The sequence below is a fragment of the Athene noctua genome, chromosome 3, assembly GCF_965140245.1.
Source record: "Athene noctua chromosome 3, bAthNoc1.hap1.1, whole genome shotgun sequence".
Lineage (NCBI taxonomy): Eukaryota > Metazoa > Chordata > Aves > Strigiformes > Strigidae > Athene > Athene noctua.
In genome coordinates this window covers 78,255,927-78,269,120 of record NC_134039.1, presented here as the reverse complement: position 1 = coordinate 78,269,120, position 13,194 = coordinate 78,255,927, and the positions used below count along the sequence as shown (strand labels likewise).

Below are 13,194 nucleotides of genomic sequence, written 5' to 3'. Positions count from 1 at the left end.
GTCAAGGTCCCCCTGGATGGCATTTCTTCTCTTCAGTGTGTTGACTGCATCACACAGCTTGGTGTCATTGCAAATTTGCTGAGGGTGAGCTCAGTCCTGTGGTCCATGTCACCAGCAAAGATGTTAAACAGCGCTGGTCCCAACACCGAGCCCTGAGGAATGCCACTCATCACTGCTCTTCACTTGGACACTGAGCAGCTGACTCCAACTCTTTGAGTGTGACCATCCAGCCAATTCTTTACCCACTGAGTGGTCCACCCACCCACCAAATCCATGTCTATCCAATTTAGAGATAAGCATGTCATGGAGGACTGTGTCAAATGCTTTGCCCAAGTCCAGGTAGATGCCATCAGTTGCTCTTCCCTTATCTAACCAACGCTATAGTACTGTTGTAGAAGGCCACTGAACTTGCGAGGCACAATTTGTCCTTAGTGAAGCCGTATTGGTTGTCACCAGTCACCTCCTTACTTGCCCTGGTTTCCATAGTTTCCAGGAGGATCCACTCCATGATCTTGCGAGGCACAAAGATGAAACTGGCCTGTTGTCCCAAAGTTCTTCCTTTCTTCCCTTTTTAAAATGGGGATCTGCAGATCTCTGGAGTGGGACTCGTAGAAAATGTGGGGAGATCTTCCCAGGTGCTAGTCAGTGTAGGCTGTCTTTGAAGTCAGACTAGATGGTGCTGCAGTTATAGCCAGTAGTATCACCTCATGATAAACTGCAGCATCATTTGGTGAGGTAAATAATGGCTGGTAAACCACTGATTACAAAGTAACCAAGGATGCCACACTCTGCTTTAAATATCTAAAATTAAGCAAGATGAATGCCATTCCATTTCAGGCATATTTTCGCCTGAAGTTTTGTCTAAGTTCCAAATATCTGCATAATTCTTCACACTTGGTATTTTCTCACGTATTTAGCTGGAAGATCCCTACCTATGTGTAATCATTCTTACAACAGAACTATTAATCAGGTGTTTCAAAGAAGGTAGTAAACTATGAGGTGGGGAGGATGTCCTACTGTATACACATCCCATTAGACCAAATAGCTCAGATACTGGACACCAGGAGTGTGAATTTGAACAAACTCTAACCCTCCAGTATGTCTTTATACCACTAGAATGAACCTGACCTTGAACACTTCCAGTGATGGGGCAACCATAATCTCTCTGGGCAACCTGTGCCAGTGTCTTACCATTCTCATTGTAAAATTTTTTTCTTTTTGTCCAATATAAATCTATCGTCTTTCAATTTAAAGACATTTCCCTCTGTCCTATCACTACAGGTCCTGGTAAAGTCTCCTCTGTCTTTTTTATAAGCCCCCTTTATACATTGAAAGGCCACAATAAGGCCTCCCCAGAACCTCTTCTCCAGGATGAACAGCCCCAACTGTCTCAGCCTTTCTTTATAAGAGAAGTGTTCAATCCCTCTGCTCATTTTCATTGCCCTCCTCTAGTCCCACTCTAACGGGTCCAATTCCTTCTTGTACTGGGGACCCACAGCTGCATGTGGTAGTCCAGGTGGAGTCTCACGAGAGCAGAGTAGCATGGGAGAATCACCTCCCTCAATCTGCTGGCCATGCCTGTTATGCAGCCCAGGATATGACTGGCTTTTTGGGCTGCAAGTGGACATGGCCAGCTCTCATCCAATTTTTCTTCCACCAGTATCCCCAAGTTCTTCTCTTCAGGGATGCTCTCAATCCATTCGTTATCCAGTACTTCTCTTCTGTTTAATATTCAGGACCTTACTGTTAAATAAAAAGATCAGGATTCCATTCTCCTGGGCACTTCTGCTGTCTGGATTAGACAGCTCAGTGCTCCCTACTTGCTAGCATCTGTGAATGCCTTGTAGTTAATAACCTAGCTCTCAGGAGCTGTAGGGGGAACTCAAACACCAAAGTTGAAACTGAGGCTTTAAGAATGCAATGGTCCTGCAGTTAGATATACAAATACCTGTGAGTGTCACCCCAAAAATATTTGTAAATGTGTAAGAGAATTCACAGGGACACCTACTGTGGGTCAGCTGGCATATGTCCATTTGTTTTCTATCCAGTAGTTTATTTCCATGTTTCAACCTTATTTCCCTTTGTGATTTAGCGACAAGTGACTAACCCATGCTGCAAAAACAGGAAACTGTCTGTTCCACTATCTGTTCTTCCATGCTTGCCAGATTCTCTGGACTACTTTCCTTTCACAGATCAATCTCTTCTTACTTCAAGTAAATATTTTTGTTACTTAAAAACTGTGAATTAAAGGATTGTGGATCTATAATCTTCCTCTCAAAATGTAATATCCATGGAAGTACAGTGCAGAAGTAATTACACTGATTTAATGTAATAGTAAAGGCCTGTGCTCTATAACTGCATCGATTTATTTTTCAGGTGAAGACAGATGACAGAATAATCAAAATGGACCTTGGCCTCTTATTCCTGAAGCTGCATCGGCTGGATGCAGGGACCTATTTTTGTCAGACAGTGGAACACAGCATTGTTCACACTGTCAGGAAAATCACCCTGGAAATAGTTGAGGAAGAACGAGTAGATGAAATGTTCAATAAAGACTATGAGGAGGATATGCCTCACAAAATGCCATGCCCAATGCAGAGCAGTATACCTCAGGCATCAAAGCCTTGGTACAAGGAATTTCTTCAACTAATAGGTTACAGCAACTTCCAGAGGGTGGAAGAATACTGTGAAAAAGTGTGGTGTACAGATAAGAAGAGAAAAAAGCTGAAAATGTCTCCATCCAAGTGGAAATATGCCAACCCTCAGGAGAAGAAAGCAAGGATCAGGCCAGAGCATTACCGGTTGCCCAGGAACATAGCTGACTCCTGATGGACAAAATCTATCCACTCTTTGTGGGTGAAATTTTATTGGGACTTAAGTAAGAGGGAGAAATCAGTCTTGGTTTTGGTAAATGACACAGGTTTATCTATATAAAATATTGGGACTGAAAATGAAAATGCTATGGTAAGTTATACTGTACACTCATGATGACTGTTTAGAAGCATTTTAAACAAAATCTTCTTAACTATCTGATTCTAAATAGGTCAATGCAAATCAGAGTTTTGCATTAGGGAGGACGTGACAATCTTCAGACTTTGAGTGCTTGAATCAGTTTCCTGTGTGGACCATGCTTGCGCTGTATATTGTTGCACATGATGGCATATTTAACAAATTCATATAGCTAAGCATTCACAAGTGGATGAAAAATACAACACGTATCTTTTCTTCGGTTCACAAATTTCTCATGTTTCTGAAAGCGGCACGTCTTAAGATCTTTCCTTTCGATTGTGACCTGTCTGGGTTTATCACTTGAGAACAATGAGTCGTGTTAATACAATGTACTGCTATTTCTAAAGGTAATGAATGGAAATCTTATTTTCTTCCCACCATTTTTTGTTTTATCAGTCATTTATGAAGCACAGTGTGCTCTCACAGCTAAATCATATTGCCTAGTAACTTGATGTAAGTCAAATGCATGCTGAGAACACAAACAGAATGAAATTCTTCAACTTATCTATATAAAAAGTTGGAATAATGGTTTAGATAGAAAACAAGTCTATATTGTCTCTAGTAATGGACATTGCCTTAGTAATGACACGAATTAATGGAGTGCCCTCTTGTGGCAAAACAGCAAAATCCGATATTACCATTTGTTTTCTGAAGAAATGTGTATAGCAAAAAGGTATTACCCAGATCCACAGCTGGTTTGTTTTCAGCACACACTTCTAGTTTCCATCTGCGAATCCCACAAATTTAGAATGCAGTGTTGGAAGTCACTTTATACTGGAAAGACAACATTTAAAGTAAGTAATGCTTGATGTTGTCAACATGCTTTTAGGGTAAAATGCAATCATAAAAAGTTAGGGTGTAGATTAAAAACAAGAACAGCATTATGCAGCTGTGTTTCTACAGTTTCAGGGTCTGTCCCAAGTAAATATTTTCTTGATATGTGATCACTGGTCAAAAGGAGTGCTTTGCTGCTCGTGTGAGTGATACCAGGAGAGGAGATCAAAGAACTGAGTTGCTTACAATCTAGGTCTTTAAAGACTTACTTAAAAAAAAAAAAAAAAATATATATATATATATATATATATATATATATAAAATCTGTCTTTAAATACAGGAAACCAGATTCAGAAAATGCAGGAAAACTAGCAGTTCATTACTTGAGAAATCCAATACTACAGTATTAATTGGACTTTTTTTTTACATTGGAAGTTAAAAAAAAAAAAAAAAAAAAAAAGAGGGAATTTATAAACACAGGTGACTCACAAATGAGTTAACTCCTCAAATGAGAACATGATGCCAGTAGGGGAAATATCCAAGCTGATACTGATTTTGATGCCACCAAGAAATTATACAAGAGATTCACCAGCCAGAAGGGGGTTCATGTTGAGCTTCAATTTCTAATGAAGAAACAGAATTTAGACTTAATGGGAATTAACAGCCTGGATGATAGAGATTTGCTAGGTTTGCTGTGTTAACAAATGCAGCAACCAGAGCTAACCCAGAGTTGGCCAAACAGGCTGTGTGTGAGAGGATCTGGCAGCTGCTGGCAGGACCAGCGAGCTTCTCTCTGCTCCTCTAGGAACAGACTGTCCCAGGGTTTGAAAAGAGCCCATGGGCACACTGTCAGCAGCTGGAGATGAGGAAAACTGGGTTTCACCTTGAGTCACTATAACAGCAGATAAATCTTTCTGTCAGCCAGTTGTGTTAAGCAAATCAATTTATCTGGGGCTTTGCACTTCATTTAGCTAGAAAGACTGTCTAAGAGATGGGACTGGACACTGTGCGCAGTCTTGTATGAATTCATGCAGTTGCTAACTTTGATCTCATACAGGAGACTGGATAAATTCAATTTTCCATGACAGTTTAATGGGCCTTAGTGTCAGTTAAGATCCTCTGTTTGTTTACAGTTATATGGAAAGTGCTAGCACTGAAGGCTATGGCAGAGTGAACGTACATAGAACAAGCATTCCTGATTTATATTTAATCCCCTATACAATCTTCACTGGCATCCTAGATGGAAAACTGTTAAAACACCATTGAAAAAATTTTCTGATGCATTATAGAGTCCACTTACTTTCAATGGTAATGGAAGTTATATTTTACTTTTTCTGATTCATTTGCTAGTATCTAGTGCCAAGTGTACAATTAATGGATTATTAGAAAGGGATAACAGCATCTCAGCCTCATGGAACAAATATAACTTTGTGTCTCATTCTCAGAGATTTCAGGTGGAAATCATGTGATGTGCATATCAGGATTCCTGATTTAATATGAGAGTGTGTATTTTTAGCTCCCCATCCCTTTAGTGGTTACATGTGGAGAATTGCATTAAATTTTTATTTACCTTTTAAAATTTAAATTTCTAGCTCATGCCTTGCTACTTTCACGGTTGCAATGCCTGTGAGAATTCAGATTACAAGGTCTTGTTCAAAGAGTGCTATGACATCTATGGAAGAAGAGAAAGTGTGATGATGTATTTTGGAAGGATACGCACAAATGTGCTCGTACACAGACAATGTTATTTAAAATGCTTCTTTGTATATTTGGGGGCATTGTCTGCTTTTTTTTCATTATGAGTTTGATGTATTTTGTATGTGCATGAAGTGGTCAAATTATAAATATAATTAAGAAACATATTTGACTGAAATAATCTGTATTATTTATCATAATTTATTTTCGCCAGACAATATGATGATGTGCAGATCCCTAGTCACACATTGTTATTTAGAGATGCCTTTCACCGTGCACTGAGCAGAAATCTCAGATCAGGACAGGGGGATGTTAGTATACAGTTGCCAACTGGGAAACTGGCACAGGGTAATGAGTTGATTTAGTCTGTTAATGCCAGGTAGATTTGGGAAAGCTATGATTAGAGCATTGTCTGCTGCATGAATGTATTTTGAGAGTGGAACGTGGGTCACTTAAACCCAAATTTAATTGAGGGAAATTCACTGAGAAACAACAAATTGGATAAAGCTTTAAACTCTGCCCTGCTGCCTGATGAGAGACAGACAGATTGCTTGGACTAAACACTTACTTTGCTTTGCTCTTGCTCTTTTGTTGTCAAGAGATTATTGTCACCTTATTGTACAAACTACTGTGCTCGCAGGTTCTGTTGGGACACCAAGTCAGGAAAGTGCTAGCCTGCTGTGAAATTCCTTGTTTGTATATCTCAAAATAAGCTTTTAGGAAACAGATCCCTTTAAGTGGGCAAGAGGGAAAAATAATTGCCCTACATTCAGTTACCTGAATAGCAGAGTTACAGAATCACAGAATCATCTAGGTTCAAAAAACCTTGAAGATCATCCAGTCCAACCATTAATCTAACATTGACAGTTCCCAACTACACCAGATCCCTCAGTGCTATGTCAACCCGACTCTTAAACACCTCCAGGGATGGGGACTCCACCACCTCCCTGGGCAGCCCATTCCAACGTCCAAAAACCCCTTCTGGAAAGAAATGCTCCCTAATATCCAGTCTAAACCTTCCCTGGTGCAACTTGAGGCCATTCCCTCTTGTCCTATCGCTTGTTACTTGGTTAAAGAGACTCATCCCCAGCTCTCTGCACCCTCCTGTCAGGGAGCTGTAGAGGGCGATGAGGTCTCCCCTCAGCCTCCTCTTCTCCAGACTAAACCCCCCCAGTTCCCTCAGCCGCTCCCCGTACGACCTGTGCTCCAGACCCTGCACCAGCTCCGTTGCCCTTCTCTGGACACGCTCGAGTCATTCAATGTCCTTTTTGTAGTGAGGGGCCCAAAACTGAACACAGGAATCGAGGGGCGGCCTCACCAGTGCCGAGCACAGGGGTCAGATCCCTTCCCTGTCCCTGCTGGCCACGCTATTGCTGACACAAGCCAGGATGCCATTGGCCTTCTTGGCCACCTGGGCACACTGCTGGCTCCTGTCCAGCTGGCTGTCAATCACCCCCCCAGGCCCCTCTCTGACTGGCAGCTCTCCAGCCACTCCTCCCCAAGCCTGTAGCACTGCTGTTGGTTGTTGTGGCCCAAGGGCAGCCCCCGGCATTTGCTCTTATTGAAACTCCGCCAGTTGGGCTCAGCCCATGGCTCCAGCCTGTCCAGGTCTCTCTGCAGAGCCTCCCTGCCCTCGAGCAGATCAACACTCCCACCCAACTGGGTGTCACCTGCAAACTGACTGAGGGTGCACTCGATCCCCTTGTCTAGATCATCCATAAAGATGTTAAACAGGAGTGGCCCCAACACCGAGCCCTGGGGGACACCACTCGTGACCAGCCGCCAACTGGATTTAACTCCATTCACCACAACTCTCTGGACCCGGCCACCCAGACAGTTTTTTTTACCCAGTGAAGCAAATGCCCATCCAAGCCATGAACAACCATTTAACACTCATATTTGAAGAAGTGCTTGAATTAACATAACAAACATAGTTATAGAGTTTCTCTTGTTCTTTTGTTTTCTTTTTTTTTTTTTTTTTTTTTTTTGGGGGGGGGAATAAATTTTCCCCTAAAAAGAGTCAGCCAGTCTCCCTTCTTAAAAAGTCCATTAATCTCCTTAGTCTATCTTAGGGCAGTGAAGCTGGAGTTATTAGACAACTTTATGCCTGTGGGTCCAGAAGGCACGAATGCCTCTGAAAGCTGCGCTGTCCAGATAAGAGGCACTGAAAGTGAGCTTTTCTAAATCTGTAACCCAGCAGGACGTCTGCAGTTCCTATCAGCCCTGGAATCCTGTTTAGTTCACCAAATTACTGCTTCTAAGGGAGAATTTGTGTCCAGTTAACATGAGTATTTATTGTACATGAAGCCATGATTGACAAGTCTTGCCTTTGGGTGATAATTACTTTCTCATTAGTAATAAGTGAATTTTTTTTTAATTTAAATTTTTTGAGGAAATAAGTTACCTGACTAGCAATACAAACAAAAACCCAGCAGAGCTAGCCATCTTAAGTAAAGCTACTAGTCACTATGATTTAATCTATGTTTTACAGTGGCGCACATGTTTCTGAACAAATTTACCATACACCAATCTAATCCATCATTGTAATCCCATTTCACAAAACAACTTTGGCCCTTTGAGATATGACTCTCATGCAGTTTTGAACCAGGAAATATATTGTTAAGCCTTTGCACACATGCTTATAATTTGCTGAACTGAGAGGTGCACAACTGAGCATAGTTGAACGTAGTTGGAGCACAGGAGCCTTAGTTGCCCAGTTCCTAGATTTCCTGAGATTCTTATCCATATGTAGAAAGAGCAGACTTAATTGCAGGAGGAGAAGCCTGGACCCATGTATGGTTTGGTGAGTCACAGATCCTGTTTCAGAACATCTGTGAGCTAAAGAGCCATTGTGAATAACGTGTTTCAGTAGACTTGCTCAATTGCAACACTCAGAAAATCCATTGAAACAAAACACCTCTTTCCTTGCAATGTCAGTTAATTCAGCTGCAGATTTTCATGCCTTTGAGAGTGTTTTTGCACATCTTTGAAACGCTGTGTTTGAAGAAGTATGGTCTAGGATTACGTTTAATGTGGGTGCATTCGTATATAAATTACAAACTCTCAGAATATCTCTAGTCAGTTTGAAATTCAGCATATCAAACAAAATCACACATATAGCCCACGATGATTTTTCCTCACTCTGAAGAGGATTTAAAGCATGTCTGTGAAGGCACATAATAATGTCAGTAATCATCATCATCATCAGCTGCAACAGCTGTACCTCACTGTCTTCGCCTCTTCCCAATAATAAAAGATGAAATTAGCAGACCACTGGGCATGGTTAATATACCATGAGAATTTTATGCATTTTAATTTGCTAGATGCATTAAAATGTGCTATTAATAATCAGAATTTGAAGAATGTGCTGTGGACCTTGTCAAAATCAAGGTAATGGAAATAGTTCACCTGTAGCTTTAACTCAGGCATACAGATAACTAGTATTTCATTTACTGCATTTTCTTCTGCTTAAATGTGTTACTACATTATTATTTTGAAGTCATTAAAAATAATAATTATTTGAGAGTGCTTTTTATGTTTAAAAATTTGTTTATTTTCACAATGGCCACCAGAGGGATGAAAACACATTTCAGCATCCCTTACTCTGTTTACAGGAGCAGAAAAGGCCTGTGGCCAGACAAAGCTCCCCCACCACACATTGCAGCGTCATGCTGCAGCAATGGAGAGTAGTGCCTGGTGAGTGGGCAAGTTAAATCAACATGGTGCGATGCCACGCAGGGACCCCAGCTTGTGCTCCAGAAGCGGTGTGGAAGGGCACATTTGCATTAATCAATGTTTTTTTCAGTTTATGGTAATATAGGCTAACACATCCTGCTCAGTCATTCCTGCTATAGGGTAGAAACTTTTGGAAGAGGCTCAAAGTGAAAAATCAAAAGTTAGTGAGTCTATTAAGGAATATAAAAGCCTCTTCATGGTGATGTCCATCCATGGTGTTGTCAGACTGAGTCCAGGGTACAGTCCATATTAATACTTCAATCACAAGAGCCTGTGGTGGTTGTTCAGGTTTCTTTGCTTTGTTACTTTTGAGGGGGAAGGTGTTGATTTTTGTTAATTTGGGTGGATTTTTTTTTCTTTTTTCTTTTTTTTTCCTTATAATTGTTGGAGCAAAATATAAATTTTTAGGTGACAATCTATTAGGTCCTTTTTAGATGTGTTCATTAGGATGAGATGACTGTTGGATTAATTCCAAGCTTTAAGGTAATCAGACCATTTCAAGGCATTTTTTTGTCTCAAAGTAAATACTCCAAAACACCAGAGCTATCAATATAGCTGAAAATATGGTAACTACTTCTAAGCAGTCTTGTCTTAGAAAGCTAGCACATAAAGCCAGTGGGGAGGATGAAGTTGACAGCATTCAACAAGAAAATATATATTGGGGCTTTGGACAGAGGCTTTTTTTTTTTTTTAAACAACAGAAATTATGTGATATACTCCCATTTATTTAGACACCATGTTTTATCAAAGACTAATTTTAATAAGAAATCATTATTATTTAGATTTGCTTAGAAACTAGGAGAATTAGGTCCTCGCTCACTTTTATACCACATTTTTGTGAAAAAAATATATTCATAAATGTGAAGTATAATTTCCAAAGAATACCTGCCTTTCTCTCTTTCTGCCTTTTAATTAGCTTGAAAAAGAGCAGAGATGGAGTTTTTTAACATCTAAAAAGTATAGCAATCTTTTTTATATACACTGACCTTTTAAGTGTGTGCACATGATAAAATTTCATTTAACCTCCAGAATATAAAATATTCTCTTGAAATGATGAATGTTCGATCCTATAACATTACCATTTCTGTTCTGCACTCTGGCTTTTTGACTGTTTTCCATACTTCTGTGGCATTGTTTTTTGAATTTCATTAAATGTTACACTGGGCACAGAGAACTGTGAGCTGGCAGATTAATATCTGGCTGAAAGTTATTTATATTGATGTGGGGTTAGTGTCTATAATGATATGAGAACTGCTCACCCACAGAAGCATTTAGAAAAGACCTTGAATTGTGATTTGTTATCATAGTTTCTGTGCCTGGGCGGATTATGAATTGTGGGGACATTCTTCATTGCATAGAGAATAAGCTCCAGAAAGGCAGAAACATCCTCTTGTTGCTAAAAAAACCCCAACCAAACAACAACAACAACAACAACAAAACAAACCCAAAAACCCCAAAAATAATTCAAAAACTTTTCCATTCCATCTATCCTTTTCAAAGCATTAAAATGCTCAAATTAAGAAACCACAGAGAAGAAATGGTTGCAAGGATGGCCTTACTGGGGCTTTCTCAGTGCTCCGTGAGCGGTTGTGTCTCTGGTGGTGAATGTAGGACCAGTACAAGCAAACACCCTTCCTACCCTCTTTTGTAGCTATCAGCGGGGCTGAGGCTGTCAAAAGGATTGCCACTTCAACAGCTTCTGGCCAGGGAGCAAGCCCTAGTAGAGACGACTCTCGCCACTGGATGTCTTCAGTGTGTTCAAATGCAGCTCAACTCTGATCAGGGGATTAGACAACACTGGGATTGTGAAGTTGTTATGGAGGCTCTCAAATAAACAACCAACCACCAAATATTAAAACAAAAATATTTTTAACACAATTAACTAGTTCTCCATAAATTACAGGTTTGAATGTCTGTGAGAGGAGAACAGAACAACTTTCTAGGGTTTAACGGCAACCCAAAATGCAGAACAAAGCCCCACTCCCAAGGGTTTAACATTTTGGGCTGCTGTCACTCAGTTTTATCATTCACCTGACAAGTGAGGGCTCTTAACCACAAGGACCATTGTTTACCTACCAAAACATCAAATCCTAATATTTTTCCTTTGTTCTCGAGTTCTGCCCTCCAGCAATTGCACCAGCTTTGAGATGTTGCCAGTAGATTGCCCATGTAATATTGCTCGGGGTACCCCCAGTGCCAACGCCTTCCGCCAAAGATGATTCCCTCCTGAATCGTAAAATCAAGCTGACTTATCCCTGGGTGGTTTAAAGTCTCTGTGAGGAGGCTGCCTGGGGGTAAGTTTCCGACTGACTTGCCGAACCCTCCAGCTTCCATCTTTGCCCTGACCTGGGTCAGTCCAGCCCATCTCTCACCCATAAGCAACCAGATCATGTAACACTTCTGCCCACATTAAGACGTGTACATGAGGGTTGGGGGGTTTCGCTGGTTGCATTCAATAGCTCTTTGCTCCCTTTCTCTGAGGGACTGGACATGTATCTTTAAGGCGTCCAGGAGCCCTCTAATGAGAGTTCTAAGGTGGCTGGGATCCACCGGCGCCTCAAGCGGTTTTCCACACTGCCCCCTCTCATCCATCGCCTGAATGCCAGCCGCCTTTTCTACTCCCTCTGCCAGCTCCAACAGTCCCTTTACTTTAATGGTAACAGGTTCTCCCCTCTCCTTAGGGTCCACACCCCCAGCCCAGTAAGCAACTCGAGATGTTATTGACTGGTTACCCACTGGTCCATCACTTAAAAACACTCCAGGACCCCAGAAACCTCCCGCCTCATCATCACTCAACAGAATTCGATCTCCCCCCGTTAAAGAAACTCTACACAAGTACCAGTTTCAGTTTCACCCGGCTTATGCCAATATTTAACTTGAAGTTCACTAAGCTCAGGTTGCATCCAGGAGATTGTACAGACAGTGGTTCTGGAGTTCCCACCTTGTGGACCCGTATGCCTTTCTGTTTTAATGAGAGGTTGCACATTTCTTTCCTTCAATTCCTCTATTTCCTCCCAGCCACTTCCATCAGACTCTCCCCAAATACCTCCATCCCACTACTCAAGATATACACTTACAATTAACTTTCGGATCCGAACAACTCTAGGAGGCTTTTTTGCTCGTGTCAACATAATTTCAATTTTTGTTTCTAATAACCACCTTCTCTCTCTTTCTCATAATAATTCTGTCTTTAAATGATTGATTTCCAACCGCTCCTCTAAGGCCTCTTTCTCCGCTCCTACAAAGTAATCCTGTGCCTGAATCAAGCAGGCACCTAAAATGGCACACATTTTTCCTTCACTTATGCTTATCCACCAATTTCCCCTGCTTTTTTCAACTTTCTCACAACTGCCACTGGATCAAACCACCTCTCCTTCACCCATTGTATATCTGGGGGAGAACTATATTTCTGTAATAACTCCTCTATCGACATCCTGCTGACTGCGCCCATTGTTATGGAGGCTCTCAAATAAACAACCAACACTGAAAATTAAATGTAAAAAATTATATTATTAACACAATTAACTAGCTGTCTGTAAATTACAGGTTTGAATGTCTGTGAGAGGAGAACAGAACAACTTTCTAGGGTTTAATGACAACCCAAAATGCAGAACAAAGCCCCACTCCCTAGGGTTTAATGACAACCAAAACCGCTTTATCACTCACCTGACAAGTGAGGGCTCTCAACCTCAAGGACCTGCTCAGGGCAGTGTCCTGACCCAAGGAACCTCGAGGAGTTTCCTTGGGCAGTGTCCTGTCCCAAGGGGAGAGTCCTCGACCGCAGCTGCTGCTCCAGGGGCCGAGCTCCAAATGGCTCCCCCAGGGGACTCCATTGATGCCCAGGCCCAATCCGACCTGTGGTCAGTAGCGGCTCCCATTGGCCAAAGGCCCCAATTGCCACGAGGCCCTGAGAACAAAGGCAGCCAGGAGCTGCCACACCTCAGCAGCCAAGAAGCTCTGCTTTCACTGGGCAGATGTTCC

At 41.5% G+C, this 13,194-nt stretch overlaps 1 protein-coding gene across 2 annotated transcripts in view; it reads left to right on the top strand.

Moving 5' to 3' along the window:
- Window positions 1-4,008, top strand: part of SEMA3E (semaphorin 3E) — a 186,678-nt gene extending 182,670 nt beyond the window's left edge. For both annotated transcript variants that reach the window (XM_074901616.1, XM_074901615.1), the window contains exon 17: window positions 2,377-4,008. In XM_074901616.1, the coding sequence (XP_074757717.1) occupies window positions 2,377-2,829 (453 nt within the window). In that variant the 3' untranslated portion in view covers window positions 2,830-4,008. The remainder of the gene's footprint in view (window positions 1-2,376) is intronic.
- Window positions 4,009-13,194: the final 9,186 nt, after the last annotated feature.